This window comes from Aedes aegypti, chromosome 2, assembly GCF_002204515.2.
Source record: "Aedes aegypti strain LVP_AGWG chromosome 2, AaegL5.0 Primary Assembly, whole genome shotgun sequence".
In the NCBI taxonomy this organism is placed as follows: Eukaryota; Metazoa; Arthropoda; class Insecta; order Diptera; family Culicidae; genus Aedes; species Aedes aegypti.
In genome coordinates this window covers 454841467-454869385 of record NC_035108.1, presented here as the reverse complement: position 1 = coordinate 454869385, position 27919 = coordinate 454841467, and the positions used below count along the sequence as shown (strand labels likewise).

Here is a 27919-nt window from a genome sequence, read left to right as displayed (position 1 = left end):
ACCAGTCTCTCCATCCACAGAAAGGGAGAGAGGGAGTCACCATAACGCCTCCCCATGAGAATTTGGCGATAACGTCGTAACGCCGACAAAGCGCGAAACGCGAGCAACCACCGCGATTGGTGCAGACAACCAGCAGCAGCACTAAGGCTAGGTATGATTCATCGGTTAAAAACTCGCCGCGTTCAGCTCTTTTCTCAGCGGCTAATAGGTGTGCTCCTGCTTCACCACAATACACACTGATCCAGAGCCTGCCGCCGAGGGATGCGCGCTGTTCTCTTTCGGACGTGTCGTACTTTAAGTCGTTCGCGCAGTCTTCAGCGGTAATCCAGTTCGAGCGGACGTGAACTCCCCCACACTTAGCGCGACAGCTTTTTCGGGAAGGTGAGAAGTGGTTGCATTTAAAGTTTAGAGCATTAGAAGTGAGAAAGTGCGAGAATTGCGGTTGGTGATATGCTCCAAAACGGACTCGATAACCATTAGAGTAAAGTTGGTCTAACGCGTGGACATTTAGAGCGGAGTAGAATACAGTGGAACTCCTTTGTTTGGTGACCGCAACGCCGGTGAATACGCTAATTTGAATATAAATTAGCCAAACCGCGGGACGGAATGGCAGACGGAGGCAATCTGAACAACGTCGAGGTGAGTGATCTTAGTCATATCACCGTCATCAGATAATGATCATCATCAAAACGTAAGCGTGTAGAATCGAAGCATAACAACTTGTTAGTCGGTGACCCAATACAAGTTCCAAAAATCCTGCTAGCTACCTAACAAATTGTGGGGTCTTCCTTAGCCTAGTGGTAGCGCCTGCGGCTAGAAAGCAAAGCCATGTTGAAGTTGTCTGGGTTCGATTCCCGATCGATCCAGGATCTTGCCGTAATGGAAATTTCCTTGACTTCCCTGAGCATAGAGTATCATCGTACCTGCCACATTATATACACGTTGAAATTTTGACAAACTAAGTTAATAACTGTGGAAGTGCTCTTAGAACACTAGGCTGTTGTCAGGCTCTGTTAGAAAAAAAAAGACGTAATGTCGAGAAGAAGACCTAACAAAATGTGAAATACCTGGAATATGTAGTTCAACCCGCCTCCGATTGCGGCGACTGCCGTTATTAACGCGACCATGAGAACAGAGTGGAATGCGTGTGAATTGATTACTCATCAAACTATTACCGGCTAAAAAGACTAAAAGCAAGTAGTAGCAGTGGGATGTCGAGTTTCGTTATTTGTAACCTGTTTCCCCTCCCCAATAGAGTGCAAGCAAATCTTCTTGACCTTCTATTTCCGGTGTTTGCATATGGTTGGTTAGCGCCTGTCCCATGCTTTCATTGTTTTTAATTGATGATATCACATCCCGTCGCGTCCCGTCGGTCGGATTTTCTTTTGCGCTCACTTCTCCAAACGAGCAGTCTGCTCTCGTTCGATTGTAAGCTATAAGCGCTCATCGCGCATCTTATCACTGATCATGGACGGTGCTAGGTTTTCCATCAAGGGGGGGGGGGTGTTGTTTTCTGCAACGAAGCAGTTTCATAGCATTTATGTAACCAGTTTCGAAATAAAACTCAATCTCCAAATTGTAAGCAAACACTTGTTATGACGAATTCCATGTCAAATAGGTTAGTCACTGAAATCGTCCATCTTCGGTATGCAGCAAATTTTGCACATATTTACGGTTGGTATAATATGTGTTTTCCATAGAAAAATCGATCTTTTGACTCAAGAATAACTTTTGAAAATGGCCTATAAGTTTTTGCATGCTATATAATGGAAATTTTCTAATTTCGAAACAATTGTTTTTTTGTGAAAAATGTTCTATGAAGAAAATGGAGCGAACCATTTGGACTCCAAGAAAAAATATACACTTGAAAAATATTTACCCTATTTATGAAAAAATTTAAAAATAAAACTTATATTTTAAATTACACAAAAACCCCTTTTTTAATATTTTTCAAAATTTTCACTATATAATCTTGATAAGAAACAGATGTGTGGGACAATGTTTCAGATGGAGAAATTATTAATAGGAAAGTTTTTCTAAGAACAACTTTTGGCCGATTTTAAAATTTTGATTTTTTTTTTTTTTTCAAATAAATACGTTCTTATCATACAATAAGAATCTTGAAATCATCCTAAACCACAATGATTATCACGATTACTTCTCTAAGAGTAGCCGTTTTTGAATGATATCATTTTTTTTTTTTTTTTCAAGAAAAATACATTAGGTATAGGCCATATTTATCTCCAGTTACTTAATTTTCTTGTTGGAGAATCGCGAATAACTAATAAAAATAGCCTTTTTTTAAATATATTAAACTTCTAGAGAGGTGATCATGATAATCATTATATGGCTTAGAATGATTTCAAGAAACTTATTGTATCGTCAAAACGTATTAATTTTGACAAAAAATCCAAATTTTGAGAATCTACAAAAAGTTGCTTTCAGAAAAATGTTTTTATTAAAAATTTCTCCATCATGAAACTTTGTGCCAAACAGCTGTTTCCTAAGAAGATTCTAAAATGAAAATTTAAAAAATAATAAAAATGGGGGTTTAGTGTAATCTAAAATCTAAATTTAATTTTTGAATTTTTCATGAGAAAACTTTAAATATTTTATCAGTGTATTTTTTTCTTGTAGTTTAAATGGTTTCACTACAACTTCTTCATAGAACTTTTTTTTCTAAAATCAACAGTTTCGGAGATGGATTTTTTTTTTTTTAAATAAATTGCAAGTTATTCTTGAATCAAAATGATCGATTTTTCTATGGAAAACACGCATTCTACTTTTGGTATGGTAGAATGCGTGTTTTCCATAGAAAAATCGATCATTTTGACTCAAGAATAACTTGCAATTTATTAAAAAAAAATCCATCTCCGAAACTGTTGATTTTAGAAAAAAAAGTTATATGAAGAAGTTGTAGTGTAACAATTTAAAACTACATGGGAAAAATGTAATCCAAATCGGAGATTATTGAGCACGATTTTTATTTGTTTTTTTTTTCGACTCATTCTGGATAAATTTCATCTTATGTTTGGAAAATTTAAAGAAGTGATTTTGGGTTTTTGTTTCAATTTAATTATTGCACAGCGCAACCAAGTCAATGAACATGCCAAAATGTAGAAAAAAACTTTTTCTATGCGATAAAAATACTCACATAAAAATACTCACGGCTTCATTTTCTGTGTGTAACGTTGCATGGATAGGGGCCCAGATAGCCGTAGCGGTAAACGTGCAGCTATTCAGAAAGACCAAGCTGAGGGTCGTGGGTTCGAATCACACCGGTCGAGGATCTTTTCGGGTTGGAAATTTTCTTGACGCCCAGGGCATAGAGTATCATCGTACCTGCCACACGATATACAAGTGCAAAAATGGTCAATTAGCAAAGAAAGCTCTCAGTTAATAACTGTGGAAGTTAATAATAACAGTTGTAACTGAAGCTGAGAAGCAGGCTTTGTCCCAGTTGGGACGTAACGCCAGAGAGAAGAAAAAGAATGGTGCATGGATGAACCGATTGATTTTAATAAATTTCAGTCAAAATTCAGACGATTTCCATGTAAATACAAACGGTTGATGTAAGTGTAAAGCAGCCTAAGTAAACCTTTTGATTTAAACTGGGAAATTTGATAAAAAATGGCCCAAAGGATCCAAAATATATTGGTTAAAGAGGATCCAAAATATATTGGTTACCCTACTGTATCAAGCATTTTGCAAACGATATTCGTTTATTTCGTATTGAGAACAAACATTGAGACATAATATACGAATCCTTCGTAAAACATTATAAGCTCTCAGGGCTTCAATGCAGTCGAGGAAATGAGTTCATGCATTTTACTAAACACACTTGATAAAACTTTTTTTTCCACGAAATGAGTGTATGAAATTATTTTATTGCAGAAACAACTAATGATTTCGTCGAGCAAATGGTCAGTTTCGTAATACTAAACAGTTATCATACAGTGTGATTTGGTTTAGACGAGAATTTCATAATGATTTCATAATGTTGCTCAATCGAGAAATTGTGTCGTCAAGTACAAATATTTCGTATGGTAAATTAAATTGGCATTATATTTACGAAATCTTGATTTACGAAATTAATATTGGAAACAATATGAACATCTGTTTTCAGTGATTGACTTTGCATGAAACGTAACACAATAAAGGACGTAAAAGTTGAGGCAAAAAGCTACTTGATCCTTTGGACGCTTTGAAAAAAGTCTGACGAAACGAATTAGTGGTGACCCTATTGACAATTATAGTGCCGATTTTGCCCTGGCTAGTCCCATCAACCTGAGGAAATTTGCAGTAAAATTGTCTACCTCGTTCCGTAAGGATCGCAGGCACTTTGTGGAAAGTTCTCCATAAAGATTTTTTTTCTCAGTTCTTTCAGAGGCCAGCAACTTAAGGCTCTCCTGAACAAAAAACTCTAGGAGCTCCATCAAAGATATTCTTTTCAAAAGCGCAATCAAATTTCAACAAAGGTTCCTGTATAAACTTTTAAGGTTTGCAGGATATTACAAAAAAAATCGTCAACGGATTTCTTCAATCATTCCTCATGGAATTATTCAGCAGATATCTTGAAGTATTGTCGCATAACTCAAGAGTGGTCGCGCATTTAGCCATTGCCGACACCACCTCGCTCGAGCTGTGCATGAAAAGTGAACTTTTTTCAGGGTGCGTGTACTCAGTACACTCATGTGACCGATCTTGGGTTAAATTTTATAATGTAATATGTTTTCCGCTAGAGATTGTTTCAGGGACACTGCTTAATTTTAAAAATATCTTTCAAAATTATAACAAATTTCTGCCTCTAATTTAAAATACTCTTGATAATTTTTCTTATACTTAACTGTGGATTACTTCCTGAATATTTTTACTGGAGATTCTTATCGTTATAAGACACGCCTGAGAACTTCTTCAAGAATTCATAAATGCTTTTATTAGATTTTTTCAGAATTAACACCAATCAAAGTAGTCTATATTTTTTTCCGAATCACTTAAAATCGTTTGTCTAATTCTATCGAAAGTTCATTTCGAGATTTTTTCAAGACTTTTCTCAACAAATCCTCAAAATTTTCTGAGAAATTTCTTTTATATATGCTTCACAATATTATTAGTGATCTTTAAGTTATTTTTCAAGAAATTAAAGAAAAAATATTCCCAGGAAATCTCTTTTCCGCGTACGTTTCCTGTTTGAATTTGAAGATCCAGAAACAAAAATATAAAATAAGTTCTTGGAGGAATCGCTAGATTATTGCCTGCGTAAATCAAATGTTACATTTTTTTTTTTTTTTGGAATTAATCTTGGAGGTACCGTAATTTCGGGTGAAATTGATCATTTTTCACGTTTTTTCTATTTTGTTTTCTATAATGTTAACAAAGCAAAACAACTAAATGCAGGGAAATAAGTACGAAGGTGAGCCTCATCGACTCATGTACCGAAATTTTCTAACAAACGTCATTTTAGTGTTAAGAAATATATCTAAAATAAAAAATCAGGGGATCTCATTTCGGGGTGAAATTAATCACTTGTCAATGCCATTATTGTTAGTTTTCTAAACAACTCTACATGATAAATTTGAGCTCCCTAAATCCGAATATGCTTGTCAAATTCTTAACAATGCAATATTTATATAAATAACGAATAGTTAAATTTCAAGAATTACGTGAAAAACGCCTAAATGTATGCAATTTCCTAAAGAATTCAATTATATCTAACAGAAATTCAACTATTTCAACCATTTGAGCTAATTGGTACGAGTTTTGGTGATGAAATCTGGTTTGGGGATATATCTCAAGCATCCTCACAAACTTTCAGGTTCATACCATGTTCAAATCCTTGCTTAGAAATAGAAGTTCATAGGTGTTTGTCAATACTTCACCGTGCATGATTTTGAAATTTTACATTATTTTCATAGTAATAAACATTCTCTAACGCAAAAAACTTCACAACACACAATTCGACAATAGTTACGACAAACAACGTTAACTTACTGCAACTTACATTGATAGTTGTGCTCCATTACGAATAAATAAAATCTTGTGATACGATAATCAATTTCACCCTTCTGATCAATTACACCCGATTTTACGGTACTCAAGAAATGGATTGAAAAACCAGCTTGTAGGAGCTTATGAATAAAGCTCTGGATTGTTTTTCTCCACAGGAAATCTTGAATAAGACTTGACAAAAATAAAACAGCTTAAATTCTTAAAATTAAGCTGGACAAATTTCCACAGGGAGACTGTTGTAGGCATTCTATGATGCATTCCTTCAGTGATTCCTGGAAGAATATTAGAATATAGACCTGGAACAAATACTAAAAGACATCGGTGAAGAAACTTCCTGAATAAAATATCAAAAAGGAGTCCATGGATAGTATTCTAAGGCAACACCTTCACATATTCTAGCAAATTTCTAAGAAACCCTACAACATTTTTTGAGGAATTCAAGACAAAAAAAACTTGGATTAGTCGCTATCTCGGGGCATTCATGCCTATGTCTATAAGGACTGTTCATTTTATAAAATGGACACCTTGTGCATGCTGTATCTTTTTAATTGATCAATGAAATTTCCATCGATTTTCTGTACATCGTTCGACTAGTATAGTACAATGTTGTGATTATAAACTATTCTCCAAAACAATTAAATTTCACACGAATATGGAACAACGTTCGATTTTTTGAGGTCATCAAAATCAATGATTGTTAGAAATTGGCTGGAAAATTCGACAATCAAAATTTTTTTATTTGAAAAAGGACTGTTCTACGAAAGCATCATCAATATGAAGCCTGATGGAAAAAATCAAGTTATTTTTGGAACAACAGTTTTACAGATATAATAAAATTATTTTTCCCCGATATTTTTAGAGAAAAATATTTCAAATATGAAGGGAACTGATATGACTAGAACTTTTTTGTTTTAAAATACGTCCTGATGGAAGTGCGAAAATAGTATTAATGTGAAAAATAGCTTACGCCTTCATAGAGTTACTTATTTAGTCCCCACGTCACATTTAAAGCACATTAGAAAAACAATTGGTTTAATTTTAGAAGACTTTTCAAAGCACAATGAAGATCATCAAAATTGGCAACACTGCTGTATCAAAATCGATTTTATTTTCCAAATATTATTTTCGTAATATGTTATTCTGAGATTACCAATTGAAATATTCAGATAAAACGTTTATAGTTTGCTGTAGATCGATAAATATGCGACATGATTTTAAAAGTATGAGACTTTTTAGAAAAACGATCATTAAGAGTAAAATTAATACTTAAGACTGCGGTTTAAACACACGATTTAGCTCTCGTTTATACAAATATTGTTTCTTTAGTAATCTAAACTAGTTTTGAACACGCTTTTTACTTTTCTCTTCTGCTGGGAGTAGAAGGATGGTGTGTTAGCAAATTTTGCCATAAATGGATAAATCACTAAAGTTACCAAATATCCGAGAATGGTGGAATATAATTTATTTTTCTAAAGCTACACATTTAGTAGGTTGGTTAAGGATACAAACATACAATTTGTTCAAAAAATAAGGATTTTTGTTTTGTGAAAAAAATGTTAAACTTTGATAAGCTGTTCAGGAGGAGTTTAGGAGTTTTAGGAAAAACTATTTAGCTTTTCAAACAAAAGCATTTTCTAGGATCTGATATTTTCATAAAATTGAAGAATAATAGTTAAACGATGCGCAGAAAACCGATTACGATTTTATCAATAAATGAAAAAGATATAACATAGTCCACTTTATAAAATGAACAGTCCTTAGATTTGCTTGGGAAGTGATTTAACAAATTCAAGAGTTGTGAAAGCCATGGAAGATTTTTTAGGAATCCTTGTATAATTGCTCAGAAAATTCTGAAAGAAATACAGTAATTCAGCACTAAGTGGAATTGCTTGTGGAATCTTCAGTAGACTTCTCCGATGGTATTACAAAGATATCTTTAGATTGTTTTTTTTTTTTTCATTAGGTCGATCACTTTTTTTTAGAAAATTATCAGAATAAGAATCTTTAGAAGGATTCTAGGGACCTTTCTTAGCCAAGTAGAAACGTACACGGCTACAACAATGCTTAAGGTGTCTCGGTTCGATTCTCTGTCGATTCAGAATCTTTTCGTAACAGTTGATTCAGGATCCGTTGTAATGTGACTTCTCTGGGCGCAGAATACAATCGTGCTTGCCTATATGTGGCAATTAAGAAAAAAAAAGTCATTATCCTTCCTCTTGGCATTACGTTCCGACTGGGACAGAGCCTGCTTATCAGCTTGTGTTCTTATGAGCACTTCCACAGTAATTAACTGAGCGCTTTCTTTGCCAAAGTCGCCATTTTCGCATTCGTATATCGCATGGCAGGTACGAAGATACTCTATGCCCAGGGAAATCAAGGAAGTTTCCATTGAGAAAAGATCCTCGACCGACCGGGAATCAAACCCAGACACCTTCAGCATGACTTTGCTTTGTAGCCGTGAGCTCTAACCACTCAGCTAAGGAAGGCCCTTACCATATTCCAAATAGGAAGTAATGCCAAGGAGGAGAAAAATGAAGGGATCCTGAAGTCCCCATTAAGTTATTTAAGCAGGTTCTCAAAGAAATATTAGGAGCAATTTATGAAAAACATATCTTGAGGGCTTATTCAAGATGTAGTAAGATAAAAGTAGATGTATTTTTAAGAAATAATTGAAAAGAAGTGGTTACTGAAAACCACATAAGCATCAAAACCTGAAAACCACCTATTCACACTCCCGTTCAAATATTTGGCTTCACCCCCTTAAAACATTCAAAAGTATTCTGTCCATATCTCTGTGATTACACGTTCAATTCAAACACTCTTTGGCGCATTCGACAGGCAAAGAGTTGTCGAGTTATTCTTATTTCGTATGTATTTTTTGAATTTTGTTTTATTTGAATTTAGAATTTTGCAAATATTTTTTGTCAATATCCCCGCCCGGTTTGTGATTTCACAGTATTTTCGTGTGAACCCAAACTTTCGCACGATACAGCATACTGAGGGGTGAACCCAAAATTTTGCACGATGACTTAAATCACTGTTTTATAGTTTTTAAATAGTTTTTAGATTTTTCCGCCAAAATTTTTTGAGTGCTCTCCAAAGAATACTAGATTACGATTCTGATGACACAATGATTTAAAATTTTGATCAATCCAATTCTGAGGATATTAGCCTTATTTTTTGAGTGTGTTTTTTGAAAAATGTGGCAACTTTAAGTAAAACTTTAGTATACAAAATGTAAAAACGTTTTTGGAAAAATACATACGAAGTAATAATAACTCTTTGTGTTTCGAATGTGCCAAAAAGAGTGTCAATTGGACGTGTAATCACAGAGATACAGTATGGACAGAATAATTTTATATGTTTTAAGGGGGTGAACCCGAACTTTTGCACGGGAGTGTATTAAGGAAAAAAATCTTGCGGCGTAATTGAGGTGCCATTTGTGTGCCAGACTAGTACTTGGAAGATTAATATTGGCATTACGTCCTCACTGGGACACAGCCTGCTTCTAAGCTTAGTGTTCAATGAGCACTTCCCCAGTTGTTAACTGAGAGCTTTCTTTACCTAAATATAAGTATAGTGCATTCGTATAACGTGTGGCAGGAACGATGATACGCTATCCACTAATGCTGAGGAAGACCCCAAAAATACTTTCGTAACGAATTTTATGAATTCTCTGCCGTTGTACCCTCCCTGACTTCCCTGGGTACGCCCATGCCACTAACCGCAAACGTTCACCGATGCCGTCGCACCGGTGTAGGGCCGTGCTTTCCAAAACAGAATCGAAGCTTAATCATACTCAAACGAGACTGAGCACAACTAGTTTAAACAAAGTGCCTACGTGCCTCCACGCTCTCATGACGTATACGCGTGTGATTGGACTCTCGGAATCGGAAAGGCCAAACAAAACTGGAAACAATCACGTCACGATCATTCCGTAACATCGTATATCGATGACGTATGCATCCAAACGATGACGACGAAGTGCTATGATTTCATTGAAGAAATTCCGCGCATTGACGACGACGTCGGAATCGGAGAGCATCCAGCGCATGAGTATGACTCACGCTTAAATGTGGTGAGCGAGGCGATTCCCGGCGGCGTGCTGAACAGTGAGAAATTGAGAGCTAGCGCGCGTTGATCCTAAACCGAATCACGTGCGCCGAGCTGCTATACGAATGTAAACAGAGCACAAGCTGAGCGGGAAATTATTAGGTATATTCGTTTCGATGAATAAGCCGGTTTGTATACCAACCAACACCTGCTGTGGGGAAGTGTGCCGTGTGACATAATGCGTTGATTGGAAGTCTGCATAAATTTGTCATCACACTGTAGTGTGCCTTATGGGGTATCGCAAAGGGGAGGATGGTCCAATTTCGACCAATGGTATCCTTTCTTAGGCTTGTAGATCATACCAGATCGTCTTTCATACTTCCTATCTCAAATTCCGAACATGACTCATTCCGAACAGTGGCGATTCTCAAAAATGAGAATTGATATTCTCACAACTTTTAAATGGAGATGAATAGAATAATATAGGGTTTGATCATCCTGTGAAAAATGGTTCTCTTGAAAAATCGCTATAAAAAGTCGAGTGTTCGGAATTTGAGACGAAACAGTGTCACGCCGTTGCCAGGCTCTTCATCGGTCTTGGGCGATACTTCTCCAGTTGCCCCGAACGTGTAGGGAATACGTTGGATGTACATAGTGGAAGACTCCGTACTGCCAGCGTATATGTGATCTTCCCCGAAGTCGTCGATCTTTACCTGGTTTCATCTTGAATATTATTTTCGCAATTCTTGCTTTTTACATTCCCACTAAGTAACCAGCCCACTGAAGCCTGCCGTATTGCACTAGTATTAAGCATATTTGCACCTTCTACGCTTGATACAACTCGTGATTCGTGCGTCTGCGCCACACACCATTTTCTATTTTCCCACTGAATACTGTCTGCAGCACTTTACGCTCAAAAACAGCGAAGGATTTCCGGTTTGACTCTTGCAACGTCCACGTTGTATTCCATTGTCACATCCCAAGCAGCCAAAGTTCGGATAAAACGGCATGTTATGGCTTAATCAGCTCAGAGTAGTTATCCGAACTTTACAGTTTACAAAAAAATCGTTTAGGTTACTAGGAAAATTATATTTACCTTCAAGTAAGAAAGAAGTTTAATAGGGTCCTAAAGCCCTATCCATATTTCAGTACCAAACGTTTAAGTTTAAACCAGAAACACATGTTTACAAAATTTCTAAATGATTTTCGTTGGTTTAAGTCCAAGAAACATTGTCTTACGGTTTTAGAGATTTCGTCACACCCCTTTGCTTAAACTCAAATTTAGGGTTTTTTTTTTCGTATCCCTTCCAAAATGTCAATAAGGAACAACCCCAGTGTTAAAACTTAAAGCCCTGTGGCATTTTTGTCGATAAAGTGAACGTCTAACATGATAAAATGTGTCAAGGCTCATATTTGGAACCATTTTTAAAATTTATTTAAAATTTAATCGAGTCTAATACACGACACTGAAGACGGCCTTACAGCTGAGGTCGAAATACGCGTATCTGTCGAAGGATAAAAACTCTAGTGGAATTAAATGGTATAGTACTAAATTCGGTTTTACATTTACTTATAGGTATTCATCTAAACAGGAAAAATATAATCGGCTAGTAAAGAGATAAAGTGATAAAAGTGTTTTATTTTTGCAAAAAACGAATTCATGAATGGCTTGTTGTCTTCAGTGTGTTAGATTTTACGTGATTCCGCTGGTGCTTCGGCTATCACCCGGATAGATTTTTCTATAGTAAATAGTGTTTTTCTGATAAATTGTAATGAGAAAACATACCAGTTACGATTATTAAATCTTATGGTGACGGTCAGTGCTCTCTTAAAAAAAAAAAAAAGAAAAGTGACAAAACTCCATTTGATTATGATCATTGTAATACGCAAAGATAAAGAATATTCAAAACCAAAAGGAAATGCCCAGTTTTGCTTTTTTCATTGTGTGAGCTTTATCGACGAGCCCAAATTTCGTTAATTAAAATGTAGGACCATCCAGAGGAAGCGGATCATTTTTCAACAAAATAATTGAAACTTTTTGCAGAGATTGCAACTTTATTCGGCGTTAGGACAAACGAGCGGCTTTGGTGAGTTCGTTCCGATTAAACTGCTTATCTTCAATGCAATATGGGCTACTTCTGTATCATAGGGTTGGGTTAATTAATTTTCTCGTTTCAAAGAGCGAGTAATGGCGCTCAAACCAAGGTTCATTAGCTAGGACATAAGGGGGAAATACCTGTGCCCCATCCCTGGAAAACAAGCGCGCATAGAGTGACATTAACTTTCTTAGCTACGTCACTCCCAACGTTGATAAAATCATTTCATTCACACTTGTACCCAATAACAAAACATATACTCAACTACACATACACTTGATTTGAATACGGTCGCATCACGCGCTTATAGTGAATCCTAGACCATTATCCTACACTATATCCAAATGCTTGACATCTATGAGGGCGTCGGTGAGTCGCTGGTCTTTCATTAAGTAGATGTCATACCATCATTATCCTTCCCTTTCCTCGTAACGGAGTTGATGGACATGGCCGGCAATTGAAATTGTCTCTGACTTACGATTGGATTGCTATTCTTTCCAAAATAGTTTTCCATAAGCAATTGGGATAAGAGTGGTAAAGTAACCAACATGACAGCTTTCAGTATGCAATCTACGAATTACTCCGTTACCACGCAACGCTACGCAACTTATAGGTATTCCTCTAAACCAGTGATTCCCAAAGTGGGCGAATTCGCCCCCCTGGGGGCGATTTTCAGGCTCAAGGGGGCGAAAATTTGTAAAACAGAATTTGGGGGGCGAAAAATTCAGAAAGGGGGCGAAAAAGCTAACACGGGAGCATTTGAAAATAATTACTCATAACCTTTGGAAGACACTAATTTGATGGTTGATCAATTTAAAACTTAACTATTTCCATTACTGTTTTACCTTAAACCGTTATATCTCTAATCATGGCCATTTAAGAATTATGACAGACAACACTTGATGATTATCAAACACAAAATGTGTGTGGCCTAGGCCCAATGTCAGGTTTTTTTTATATCATGTGAGTTTTAAAAACGGACAGCATTTGAGATTTTCACAAAATGTTGCAGACGCCAGCAATTTAAAAAATCTAATGTACCCATTTTGATGTGCCGGTTGCACGCCTTCTCCTTAGTGGTACAAATCGTTTTAGAAAAAAAAATTTTAAAAATTAGGCTGACAAAAATCGGGTTCCAGCGATGCCAAAGACGTAATTTCTTCAAATGTATTTTCAAATAGTGTTTTAAAAACACATATGACGAAATTTTAGAGATTCATTTCAAAGATGCAAAACGTCCGAAAAAAAACGAGTTTTCTTGGTGTTAGAAAAAAATACTCTTTTAATAAATTGCATTGAACAATGAGTTGAAAAACATTCTATATTTTTATATATATTTCAGGGTTTTTGGATTGGATAAGAATGCGTTCCTCGAAACATCAAACATTTATTATTCACAATTTCTGAAAATTATTGCAGTGATTTTGGAAATGGCAGTAAATCAGTATGAAATCACAAATCACGGGCGTTTGCTTGGAAAATATTGCATTTGGTTCAGTTTTGGGGAATTTCACCCCCAACTACGTCATAAGGCGTCTATGCATTGCATATTACATAAATTAAGTTGAAATTGGACCAAAGTTTCATCGACTGATTCAGTAGCCTTTAATGCACGCAAATTATTTTTAAAATTATTATTAAAAATTACAGTCCAATAAATCATTCATAGTAACTGTGGGTTATCGATATTTAAGAAAGTATTTTTAAATGTACATAAAAGTTACTGTATTATGATTCTATGAATATGCGAGTCGATGACATTTTTTTGGCGCACAGCGGCTAATTAAAATGTTTGTATCACATGTCAGGGGGGCGATTCCAGATAAATATTGGCCTCAAGGGGGCGAAAGTTGAAAAAGTTTGGGAAGCACTGCTCTAAACAGCTCGAAGATTTATTATCATTTTCAAAAATCCGTTACAAGCTGAAATGTAAAAAGTAGTAAAAAGTAGTTGCAAGAACATGCTCTTTCGTATTAGGGTTTTGTTCTACTTCGTCGTAAGCACTATTATTCGTCGTATCAAACTTAAAATGTTCACCTACGACGGATATTACAACTTACCTGCAACACAGATTCATTTTCCAAGTGTAATTTTGTAAAAGCTGTTATGGTTCGTCCATTTGTACACCAAAAATGCAATAAAACTACTGTATTTCGATAAATAACTTCAGTTCAATCCACTTTGCACATTTTCACCGAAATCGCATGGACGAACACGATTTGAGTGAAATGCTTACCGACACCAGTCACACTACTTTATGATATATTTTTCCTCCCGCCCCCCTGTGTGACTTACTTCGCTGGGCACTTATTTTCACTATGGAAAACCTTCGTACATCTTCACTGAAGGATTTCACACGCCGTAAAAGTTCTATAATTCACGATTTTTTATGAAATTTCCTCAACGACCTCGTATAATAGAGAATGTAAACAAAGTTCAATCCGTCGAACTGAGAAAAAAAAGCTTGTGCGCATCAATGTGTGCGCGATGTTCGGCGTAGAAAACCATTCCTTTGATTGTGTTGTTTTCGCTTAAGTGTGAGCAATGTCATGATTGTTCGGCCAAAAGGAATTGTGTTTATATGTTTGAGCTGAATTTTGATGACGAACAATTAATATAGGGGAGCTTACGTATTCTCGGCAGCTTAAACCGATGCTGTGCTTCTTTTGTAATTTTCTCGGACATCAGCAGACAAATTCCGTGTTTGTCTATTTACATTTATGCGTTGCTCAATCCTCTATCGATTCACACCGACAGACTTGTCAAAATGCTTTTGGAAACGTTTTTACAACGCTGCGAACATCCCTTGTCAGTGTGACTATTGTCGGCAGCCTCAATCTCTTCGACAACTTTCCCATAACAAATGCTGGTGAATCTCTTCGGCAGCTCCAAATCAGTCGTATTTTGAGGCGTGCTCATTTGAATTGATGACATCTCCGGCGATATCGTTTGTTTAGTCTCGGAAATCTCGCCAGCGGGCAGCGGGCAGAACAAAGAATCATCTGAATGTTTTCACTGATGTGTTTTGATAGAAAAATACTGTATATTTGGCGTTTGAAATTTGGTTGCCGATTATAGTCGAATGGTGCCGAAGCCGTAAGTCTCCCTAGTTGAAATAATAATGAATATTAATATATTTCATCATGCTGAGGGAATGGAGGGGGAAGCCCGTAGATATATACATCCTAGTAAAGCTTTTTTTTAATATCGTTGATGTGTTGTATTTTGACCACTCAGTATATCACAATGAGCCGAATCTGAAAACTGATTGCGACAGAAATGAGAACGATACGACAAATTGAATATACGACAAGATGCAATTTCATTGCATTATTTCCAAAAAAAAGGCGATCAAGATTTATCAAAATCTTATTGTACAATTTGAAAGCCGTTTTAGTAAAGAATAGACCATTTCCGTGAAAAAATTTTATTGGCTTATATGCTTTCTGTCAATTTACTGAACAACTTTCCTAAGGAACCGATATGTTTTGGAGCCTTTAACTGTTAGAAAACAATGAAAAACTTGCGGCACGTTAGTTCACCCCTCGGTCCCCTACAATTTGTTTCACCTCGAAAAAAAGCAGACCCCTTTTTCCCCTATGGTTTTGCCACCACGTTGTGGTGAATTTACGATCAGCTGGCATGACCAGATGATTTTTGTTTATGTTTTCATTCATCATAATAGGCTCCGTTGCGGTTTCGCTCCCTTTTTCCTTCACGGCTCCTGAAGCCATAATCACCGCGCCGGCCGGTTATGACTAGAGTTACTGTGCACGTGCTGTTGCCTTGGGTGCAGGAGGCTCATTGCTTGCTAGCGCACGGGTGCGCTGTACATTGTGAGACCTTTTTTGGTGAGCCTCATTTTTCTTGAGATGTGTCTCAATGCGGTCTCATGCGCTCCGGCACATGTGCTGTTTAAAATTAAGCGCAATAATTGAAATGATGACAAAACTTTCCAACGAGGATCGAAATTGTAACTCTTGGATCGCGAGTCCTCGACCATATCATGTAGACCATCTAGACACCTGCATAATGAAGCGAAAAAAATCGTAGAGTATCTTCGTTACTAAGCAGTTGTTTCACAACTTGGATACCGATGGTGAGCCGTAGCGCCGAGCAGCGCATGAGACAAGTCTCCCTGGGAGCATATCGGCTTGCGCGCGCTTTTAGAATTTTCGTGAGCCTCCGTCTAGCGCAGCACACTAGGATTCCGATGAGCTGAGAGACGGTTTGGTTGGAGGCTCGTCAGTACATTTATGTGCTCCTGAGAAATATGCAACTCTAGTTATGACCGCACCCGCCGAACACTACACGGTTCTGTAACGCAAGAATTGTAGTCGACAGATGCCTGATCTCTCTGCTTTGTGCCGACGAGGATTGAAGGGATTGAATATGCCGGAAGATTCCCGCCTAGAGGCAGCAACAGCCGCTCAAAATTTCCTTGCGCGGCTGTTGCTGCCTCAAGGCGGAAATCTTCCGGATCAACAGCCAACAGATAGATTATGGCATTTGTCGGCATGAATAGTAAAAAATAGCCTCTAATAGAACTAGCGGTACCGTAACTGCTGGGTGGATGAGAGATTTGTTGTTAGGAGGTGGTTTTGAATTTTGAATCTGTGGAGGAAAATATATTTTCCTAAAGGAAGACTTGAATCGGGTTGGAGTTGGAACTGTGATTCAGAACGGGTTGCGCCAGTTCCAACCTGGTTTAAAAACGTTTGTTTGAGTAGTTTCGGTGGCGCTCCTGTTTGGGGCGCCCTGACCGGGATCACGGTCAGTTTGAGTGCGCACCTGATTTGACGTTTGCGAATGTAAACAAGCATCCCAATGCAGGGGTGGAATCGAAAAACTGTTGCAAAATCACCACGCTGATGCCCATAGGGTTGAACAAACTGTGCCGCATCTCGAATTATTTTTCAAAATGTGGTGAGTATCCATGTTTTCAAAAATTTGTAAGAAAATCAGGAGTACATATAAACAAAATCTGAAAGCGTTAATATTCATTAAAAATGATTGTCTTTCGAAGAAAAATACAAAAACTGGGGGTTAGATCTGACGGAAATGGTCTATTGTTTGGCATCGGTTTGTATCAGCATCATTCGCTGCAATACTGGCAAAATTGCAGGTTCTCACTGATCAACGCTTAATACGATGGATACATCACCCTACCAATATTAAGATAAAACATAAAAAGGCTGTAAAGCCGTCTTCAGTGCTAGACTCGACTTACAGTTACAGTTTGGTCGAAATACGCGTATGTGTCAGAGGATACAAATTCTAGTGGAATTAAAATCTACAACACTAAATTCAGTTTTCATTTATTAATACACTCCCGTGCATAAATTTGGGGTCACCCCCTCACAAACATACACTCAAAAAAATCCACACGTCATTGCTACGTGAAAACATATGTGGATTTTTTCCATACTACTTTTCACGTAACACTTACGTGGATCATAAGTAACACAAAATGAACGCATGAACTCTTGAATCCAATCCGTTCCATCGGAGTTTCTTGTGCCATCTACATGGATTTTCACGTAGCTTTTACGAAGCGTTTCAATCGATCCTAGATGTTATTCCATTAAAAGTTATTGAAGTATGTTTATAGAAGCCACCCTATTTTTCAAGTATGTGTCGCTGCACAATAATGAAACCGCCGACTTCATTTGTAATGAAACCGGATCCATAATCCAGTTCTGAACAAGAATTCAGTTGACTGTCACAAATACTCTAATTAAAGAGTTATAAGGTGAAGAAGAATCGAAGCCAAACCTCAAATTTTCAAGAGCACGGATCTGGAGAACCGAAAACCCGTTTGAGCTGAAAACTTAATCGATTGGTCACCACCAGCGAGTGACCAATCGATTAAGTTTTCAGCTTAAACGTATGTTTGGTTCTCCAGATCCGTGCTCTTGAAAATTTGAGGTTTGGCTTCGATTCATCTTCACCATAAATATCAACTATTTACAAACGCACTATCTCCGTTCAACTAATAAAAATCCGTCCAGGGCCAGTCCCATCCGTACATCTTTCGGTACTGATGTTTACTAGTTGACTCCATCCTGCTGTTCAACGTTTCCTAAAAAAACATTGATGAAAATATTTGTTGGTATATTGATTGAGCTAGAATTCTCAAGAATTCAAACCATATTTACCTTGAAATCGAAATAAAATACGTTTTGCAGACTGAAAGTTCTTGGAAACATGAACAGGCTCCATCTTGAAATTTAAGCTAAACACAGAATGAATGCGATATGCAAGTGTCAAAATGAATTTAGATGGCTACGTACATTTCACGTAAGTGCGATAGATTAACTACAGTAAAAATGACCAAGTCTTCATTTGGTGTTTATATAGGTTTTGGTAATCATTACCTTAGTCAGGTGAAGTCTAGACAAAATGAATTTGGAATGATCTACCTGCTTTTTCACGTAGCAGTGACGTGTGGATTATTTTGAGTGTACAAAAGTGTTCTGTCCATATCTCTGTGATTACATGTCCAATTTAAACTCTGTAAACCGCATTCGTAAGGCATAGAGTTGTTCTTACTTCGTATGTAATTTTCCCAATACAGTTTTTTAATTTTGTCTACTAAATTTTAAAAGACAATTTACACCGTCTTCAGCACATAAGCTGCACAGACTGAACGATCACTAACATTAGGCAATGGACTACACGAAACACCCAGTAGTCCAGTGATGAATTTTTCGTTTGACGAAAAGTTTTCACCGTCTGGAGCGGGAATCGAACCCACACCCCGTGGCACAATACGCCTAGACGACTGACGCCGCTAACCGCAAGGCCACGAAGCCCACATTTTACTTAAAGTTGTGACATTTTTCAAATCACACACTGAAAAATCATATCTAATTTCCTCAGCATTGGATCGAGCAAAATTTTAAATCAAAATGTCATTAGAATCGTAATCTTATATTCTTTGAAGAGACCCCACGAAATTTTGGCGTAAAAAGCTGGAAAGTATTCAAAATCAATTGGGCAGTCAGTCAAGTCATCGTGCAAAAGTTTGGGTTCACCTGAGCAGCACGCACGTTTTTGTCAGTATCTCTGCCATTTTTCAACCGATTTTTATAGTTTAAACCTTTTTTGAGCGCAATTAATGGCGCGTACATGATTGGTTTGAGATTTCACAGATTTTTTGTGTTTAAAATAAGTTTAAGCGAACCCAAACTTTTGCACGATACACCATACTGAGGGGCGAACCCAAACTTTTGCACGATGACTTGAATTACTGTTTCATTGATTTTGAATATTTTTCAGATTTTTACGCAGAAAAATCGTGAGTGCTCTTCAAAGAATATAAGATTACGATTCTAATGACACCTCGTTTCAGAATTTTGGTCGATCCAATGCTGAAGAAATTAACTATGATTTTTCTCTCAAAGTAATTCCAACGGCAGAATTTTATTTGATGAGTGCTCTTCAGGATATTTCTCAATTCAATACCCTGATAGCCCTACATGTTTTTCCTCTTCTAGAAATCCATCTACGATTGATTTGGTCTTAACTGACTCTAGTCATCTTTGTAGCCAACTGATTACTCATGCTGATTTTGATTCTGATCATGTCCCTGTTACATTTCAAATATCCCAAGAAGCGATTCTCAATCCTATCAGCTCCACTTTCAATTATTTTCGAGCCGACTGGAATATATATGAAACATTTATTGACTCTAATCTTGATGTTAATATTCCCTTACAAACAAAACTTGATATTGACAATGCTCTTGAAACTTTAACAAATTCCATTGTTGAAGCCAGGAGCATTGCAATTCCAAAATGTGAAGTAAAATTTGAATCCGTGATTATAGACGATGATCTTAAACTCTTGATCCGTCTTAAAAACGTGAGGAGAAGGCAATTTCAACGCACTCGTGATCCTGCTATGAAAGTTATATGGCAGGATTTGCAGAAAAAAAATCAAGAAACGTTTTGCTCAATTAAGAAACAAAAATTTTCAAAATAAGATTTCTCAATTAGACCCTGGCTCTAAGCCCTTTTGGAAATTATCTAAAATTTTGAAAAAACCTCAGAAGCCAATACCGGCATTGAAAGAGGAAAACAAATTATTACTAACTAATTGTGAAAAAGCTCAAAAACTTGCTATGCAGTTTGAAAGTGCGCACAATTTTAATTTGGGACTTACTAGTCCAATTGAAAATCAAGTAACTCAGGACTTCGAAAATATTCTCAATCAAGAGAACGTTTTCGAAAATGCCTGGGAGACTGATTTGGAAGAAGTGAGAACTATTATTAAAAAATCAAAAATATTGAAGCTCCTGACGATGATGGAATTTTCTACATCCTCATCAAGAAACTTCCAGAAAGTAGCTTATCATTTTTAGTTGATATACTCAACAAATGTTTTCAATTAGCATATTTTCCTGACAAATGGAAAAATGCTAAGGTTGTTCCAATTTTAAAACCAGACAAAAATCCTGCAGAAGCTTCTAGCTATCGTCCAATCAGTTTGCTATCCTCCATCAGTAAACTTTTTGAAAAGGTTATTTTGAACAGAATGATGGCCCACATCAACGAAAATTCAATTTTTGCCAATGAACAGTTCGGATTCCGCCATGGACATTCGACCACCCATCAACTTTTACGTGTAACAAATTTGATCCGTTCCAACAAATATGAAGGCTACTCTACTGGTCTTGCTCTTCTAGACATAGAAAAAGCATTCGACAGTGTTTGGCATGAAGGTTTGATTGTAAAATTGAAAAACTTTAATTTTCTGTCAAATCGTACACTTCAGGTTAATTATCAGAACAGAAAGACTTCCTGTAAGAGCTGGTGTTCCCCAAGGCAGCATTTTGGGACCAATATTATACAATATTTTCACATCTGACCTCTCCGCCAAAGGACGAAGCCTGCGTGTCATCTGTAGTCGATTGCAAAAAAGTTTGGGTATATTTTCTTCATACTTGCAAAAATGGAAGATTTCTCCTAATACTTCCAAAACTCAACTAATAATGTTCCCACATAAACCACTTGAAACCTTCAAGTAGACATGTTGTCACGATGAGAGGGGTTCCAATAGATTGGTCAGATGAAGTTAAGTATCTAGGGCTCATGCTAGATAAGAATTTAACTTTCAAAAATCACATTGAGGGCATTCAAGCCAAATGTAATAAATATGTAAAATGTCTCTATCCCCTTATTAATAGAAAATCAAAGCTTTGTCTTAAGAACAAGCTTTTGATATTCAAACAAATTTTCAGGCTTGCCATGTTGTATGCTGTACCAATTTGGACTAGCTGTTGTAAGACCAGGAAGAAAGCTCTGCAGAGAATTCAAAATAAAATTTTGAAAATGATTCTGAAGCTTCCTCCCTGATATAGTACTAATGAGTTACATAGAATATCCAATGTTGAAACATTGGAACAAATGTCAAATAAAATAATTATTAATTTCAGGCAAAAATCGTCACAATCTTCTATTGCCACGATTAATGCGTTATATGTTTAGGTTAAGTATATTAAAAACTTTTTTTTCTCTTATGAGCAGGTGAAATCAACTCACCTGTAAAAAATCTGAACTGCTACGGCAAATGAAATGTAATATGTTGTTAACAAAATGTTAATTAAACCTTAAATTTGTTTTACCAAATTAGGATGATAGTGTTGTCTAATAACACAGAACACCTAGATATAAGAAATGAATGTAATGTTTAGAATAATACTAATAAAGAAATTAAAAAAAAAACTATGATTTTTCAGTATGTTTTTTGAAAAATGTCATTACTTCAGGTAAAAATTTAGTATAAACAGTTTAAAGAAAGTTTTTGGAAAAATACATACGAAGTAAGAATAACTCTTTGCCTTTCGAATACGGTTTAGAGAGTTTCAATTGGATATGTAATCACAGAGATATGGACAGAATACTTTTGTATGTTTTTTAGGCGGTGAACCCAAACTTAGGCACGGGAGTGTAGGTATTCCACTAAACCACTCGAATATTTATTATAAACAGGCTTATTAGGGCATTTTATCAGCATATTTTAGCTGTTTTCCATCAGGATAGAGAACAGTAACAGTATTGAGTAAGATTGAAACTACCTAGAAGTTCCCGCCTCGTCTACCAATTTGTCGCAAAACACACGCTTCATTCGATTCTCTACTCGTGGCACTCACCCGAGTGCAGCCCCCAACACGACCCACCCTGCCGACGTCTCTGTGGTCGAGAGTACCCACAGCGAACGAATGAACTCCGTGAATAACCGAATGATCACTCGTGAGTTCCAGTACCACGAGTGAGTGACCTCGCATCGCGAATATTCCATGTGCTTCTAGAACATTCTGAGTGCTACTAGAACGCGTGGTGCGGTGCTATATATACGCGACACCTTCACGTAGTGGAGTTAGCTCTATTTCTGTCGCCGCGAAGTTAAGTGTTCCAAAAGGGTAAATAGTTAACTGTACAGTAAAGTAGTGAGAAAATAAGCTCAGTAGTGTATTATTAGTAGAACCAGTGGTGTTGTTCCTTTCATCCCGAAAATAGAGTCCACCCCGACTCGACCGGAGTTGGCCACGGTTAACGAGCCAACGCATGCGATTTTAACGAATCAGTCGATATATGAAGATTTTTGAAAAAAGGGTTCTTACAAAAACAAAAGAAGTACTGTAACAGAACCTTCGGTAACATATTCAAATAATACCGTGAGGAATTCAAACAGAAGATGAATTCAGATTTCTGACCAAATTCCAAGTAGGATTTGTTGTCGACTTGCCGTAATCCTGAACACAATTCTTATTGCATTATGAGCTGTTGCTCATCTATCTCCTTCTTCTTCTTCTTCTTCTTCTTCTTCTTCTTCTTCTTGACATTACGTCCCCATTGGGACAGAGCCTGCTTCTCGGCTTAGTGTTCTTATAAGCACTTCCACAGTTATCAACTGCGAGCTTTCTTTGTCAAAGTTGTCATTTTTGCATCCGTATAACGTGTGGTAAGTACGATGAAACTCTATGCCCAAGGAAGTCAAGGAAACTTCTATTAGGAAAAGATCCTGGACCAACCGAGAATCGAACCCAGACACCTTTAGCATGGCTTTGCTTTGTAGCCATGGACTCTAACCACTCGACTAAGGAAGGCCCCATCCACTGAGCAGCTGCTACTGATGTATTAGTTGACTTTCCAGTAGCTTCAGACATGCTGTTCGGATTAACACTTTTTTCTAAGTTCGTGGTCCATATCTCATCATGATTCTTGATTTCAGGTACCTTACGCCATGAATCATCAACCGTATGCAATCGAACCGCAGGTATATTTCATGGTCCCGGACAGATTTGAGCTTGCTCATCAGTTAGGCATTGGAGCTCAAGGCGCAGTAGTGTAAGTAGTTAACCATGTTCTTGGCTAGACATTTTTAGGCATATTAGGCATCACATATGTAAGAGATAGTTATCTCACAATATTTGAAAAAGTTATTCAATTTATAACGTTCACATGCAAACATACGGGTACGAGTGAATTACAGAATTCAAAAATAACTGAAATATGAAATATGAATTGAAATATGAATGCCAATAAATACGAAGAGAATGTAATGGTTTCTAATTCCAACACGAATACCTTTCAGGGCTGCAATCGATAGGACTAACGGGAGTAAAGTAGCCGTCAAGAAACTCTCCAGACCATTAGAAAACCAAACAAATGCCAAACGGGCGTACCGTGAGATCAAACTACTGCAGACGCTGGATCATCCTTTTGTAAGTTCACTTCATCTTTCTTTCGGCATAAAATTGAATCTACGGAGTCAACAGCTTCAACACTCTTCACAGATCATCAAACTACTATACGCTTATTCGCCGCAAAACGATTTGGCTTCATTCCGGGACATCTACCTCTTTACGGAATGCATGGACGGCAACTTGAGCACGGTGGTTGGCAGTCCGTTGGATCATGAACGAATTTCATTTCTAATCTACCAAATCCTGTGTGGCATTAAACATCTGCACTCCGCGGGAATCATTCACCGAGACCTGAAACCCACCAACATCGTAGTGAACAAGGATTGCTCTCTGAAGATCCTGGACTTTGGTCTGGCTCGAAGCGTAGGAACCAATTTCAACATGACGCAGTACGTGATCACTAGGTACTATCGAGCCCCGGAGGTCATACTCAACATGGATTACGACACAAACGTGGACATTTGGGCAATTGGATGCATCATGGCGGAGCTCATCAAAGGGCATGTGTTGCTACCCGGAACAGATCACGTGGACCAATGGAATCAAATTACCGCCACCTTGGGCACCCCTTCGCCAGAGTTTATGGCTCGAGCGTCTGCATCGACGAGAAATTACATCCAAAAACTGCCCATCACTCCGAGACCGTCTTTTGACGTACTTTTTCCAGATTCCGATTTCCTAGAAGATAAAAACGACCATTCCGAAGTGAACAACCGTAACGCGAGGGATATGCTGGATCGGATGCTTACGATCGATCCCTTAAACCGAATGACCGTCGAGGAAGCTCTGACCCATCCCTACGTGCGCTGCTGGTTGGATGAGGCGGAAGTCAATCGACCCGCGCCAGTGCCATACGATCACACTTTGGACGAGCAGGAACTTAGCTTGGATCAGTGGAAAGCGCTGCTGTTCCGCGATGTGAAGGAGATTCAAGCACAAACGCTTGGCTGACAAAGGCGACGAATGAGGCTCACAACCATATCAGACTTTACTGTTAGGTTTCGAACTAGTTGTAGGCAATGATAAATTTATCATGTTATGATGGCTGTTATGCTCGAGTAGGTTTTAATCTCTTCGTTAAAGTTAATGCAAGTTTTTACGTAATCGTTATAGGATAGAACTTCATGGTCTCATGATGTAGAAATGTTATGTTATGAACTATTTTATGCAAAAAATGTTCGAAATGAGTTATGGAGTTCATTTTTGTCATAGTTGCTATTTCTAATTATCGATCACTACAATCGCAGAAAGAGTTAAGTCACATTTCAATTAAAAAACTGAGCCTTACAGGATGAGACTGAACGTGTGGGCCCTTAGTAATTAACATTGATTAAATATTGCGAAAGATAGTTGTGCAATATGGAGCCTTGCATTCGATTAAAGATATGTTTACACCGGATTAGAAGTGAACAAACCCAACAAAGATTATGTACAAAGCTAGGATCAAATAAATTGTTATAATAAAAAATAAATGACTTTCGTATCAGAGAGCGGCACGTGCCCCGCCAATCGGGAGATTTGTGCCAACGCCATATTTCAGCCTATTTTATCATTTCCCCTTAGGGATAGGACCAGAAAGGGAAAGTTGGGAGGAAACAGGGATGGGGTGCCTTGGAGAATATCGCATGAGCGAAATGAGAACATATAGCTCCTTACCGAAAGGCCATATTAGCGAAGTCGAAGACCCCATTGCATTAGGTCGTACAGGATGCTTAGGGGTCATGCACCATCCCTTATGCACATTAGTCTGGGATATGGTTGTATGGAAAATATAAATTGTAGCTCCAGTCCACTTTTCGGGTTCCATTTATGTTCCATAACAACTGTGCAAAATTTTAGCTTGATTGGTGAAACTCTAGTTTAGCGCCAGCCGTTTAAAATGTGTATGGGATTTACTCTAGGAATACTTAATTTTGAAGAAAAAATCACCAGCGGTCGGCCATTGACCGCTATAAAAATTCCAAAAACAGAGTTCGATAGATATTTTTACGATGAACAACATTGTCGAAGACCGCTAAGCAATCCAATAGGTATTTATTTGTCAGAAAAGATATTGTTCCGTACGGAACGAGCCGTAAACATGTCCGACTCAAAGTGTGTCCGAATGAGGCCCCTTCTCGACCCACCCTGACTACGTCACTGAGTGCAGAAGTATCAACAGTGAGCGTGAGTACCATGTGAGTTACCAACAGGAACTCAAGTACCGTGAGTTCCTTATGAGTGTATCCCCGACGAGAGTTCCAGTGAGTTCCGTCAGTGAGTGCTGTTCCAGAAGCTTCGAGAATGAGCACCTTCGAGAATGAGAACCGTCGAAACTTCTAGAACAGGAATGCACTGATATAAATACGCGACCGCTCCACCATGGGAGTTAGTCTTGTTTTAACCCGCCGCGAGTATACATCGAGTGAATAGTAAAGTGAACAGTAAAAAGTAACAGTGAAGTACAGTGAACAGTAGTGTAAAGTAGTGAAATAAAGTAGTAGTGTACTGTGGACTAGTAGAATCAGTGGTGTTGTTCCTTTCATCCCGAAAAATACAGTCCATTCCGACCCGACCGGAGTTGGCCACGGTTAACAGCGCCAACATACTGGTCCTTCGAGCCGGATCCAGCGCCGCCCGCCGTAGGAAAGGAATCGACACATCCGCCGCTCGTCGAAAGCTATTCCGGTACGCTTGCGTGGTGACCGAACCAGAGCGTGTATTCCAAGGAGGATTCTGCTAGTCATCGCCGCCGACACGTCTGCCTGGTGCTCTCACTAAGACGTGTACCGCCCGCCGAGGAAGTGATTATCTACCAACACCACTACTCACCGCGAGTAGTTCCGGCACGTTTGCCTGGTTGTGAACCCAAACGTGCATTCCGAGAGGAGAGGATCACTATCGCCGCCCTATCCAACACGGTTCCTGTTAACCATGAATTGGCACTGTTTGAATTTCCGTGTATTATCAATTGACTTACTTTGTTTTACCGTGTATGATGAGAGAGATGAATAAAGCTGTCATTAGTGTTTAGTATTCCAACTGGAACGAACGTGTTTGTTTTTCTTTCTCGAGAAGTCCGATTGTTAGGTTATGGGCCCAGCGCGTGCTAGTCCAACCGCGTGTTAGTGAAAATTTTTCGGGAAAGTTCGATTTCGTTTTTTATTTCGGTGCGCGATGGAGGATGACGTGAAATTCCTTCGGATAAAGCCTTTCGACGGGACGGGCTTCAATAATTGGTGCTTCCGGATGAAGGCCTACATGCAGCAGCTGGAAGTTCTCCACTGCGTCGAGAAGGCAGCCGAGGAGGAGGATTTCTGGAATACTCCCGAAAGCGCGATGGCGGATGTGAAGGCGGCGGATGAAGTGAAAAGGGCCGCTCGAGTTCGCCAGGATAACAAGTGTCGTTCCATCCTTATTCAAGGTATTGCCGATAGCCACCTCGAATACGTGAAGGATAAGGTTAGTCCAAAGCAAATCTGGGATGGACTCCACAATGTTTTCGAGCGGAAAAGCATTTTTTTTTTTACTAGTTCGTTTATTTGGGGCTCAAATGCGTGTAACGCTTTACGGAGCCGAAGTTCATTTTTGTACTATTTACAATTTATTTACTTTTTCATTACCAAAGTTAGTATGGGATGGAGCCAGGGTACTCGTGGCAACTCGAGGTTAATGGTCACAATTTTGAAAGGGAAGGACATGGTAAGGATTGGGTTTAGGGTTCTCTGCAGCTCATCCGGGAGGTATAGCGTGGTAGCTCTATTATCGTGTCATGGCGTTGGTACCAATTTCTTGCCGGTATTCGTCTGCCGGATGACCAGGATCCTCAATCCAACACAAAAGGGACAACACAGAGAAAAAAAAAAAAACTGGAGAAGAGAACACAAGAGAATTAAACTTTTATACAAGACAAGCGAAGGAAATCGTAAATTGCGACCATATAAGTGAAATCGCGGGTGCCCAACACATCTCTAACTGGAACATAGGGTTGTCTACCTCGGGCCGCAAGGGTATCCAAAAGTTGCGCTCTGGAGGCGTCCATATCCGGGCACTGCCAAACTACGTGATC

The 27919-nt window shown here is 38.1% G+C and overlaps 1 protein-coding gene across 1 annotated transcript; it reads left to right on the top strand.

The window, feature by feature from the left end:
- The first annotated feature begins 218 nt into the window (after positions 1–218).
- LOC5570856 (stress-activated protein kinase JNK) lies at positions 219–25339 on the top strand. Its single transcript, XM_001653316.2, has 4 exons — positions 219–639; positions 23397–23512; positions 23760–23889; positions 23962–25339. The coding sequence occupies exons 1-4, from the start codon at positions 607–609 to the stop codon at positions 24820–24822; spliced, it is 1140 nt and encodes a 379-aa protein (XP_001653366.2). The 5' UTR covers positions 219–606; the 3' UTR covers positions 24823–25339.
- Positions 25340–27919: the final 2580 nt, after the last annotated feature.

Bases quoted from the DNA above. Each gene is read 5' to 3' on its own strand.
- LOC5570856 (XM_001653316.2), top strand. From the start codon at position 607: ATGGCAGACGGAGGCAATCTGAACAACGTCGAG. The intron at 640-23,396 runs GTGAGTGATCTT...TCTTGATTTCAG, and splicing joins GCAATCTGAACAACGTCGAG to GTACCTTACGCCATGAATCA. The intron at 23,513-23,759 runs GTAAGTAGTTAA...AATACCTTTCAG, and splicing joins GGAGCTCAAGGCGCAGTAGT to GGCTGCAATCGATAGGACTA.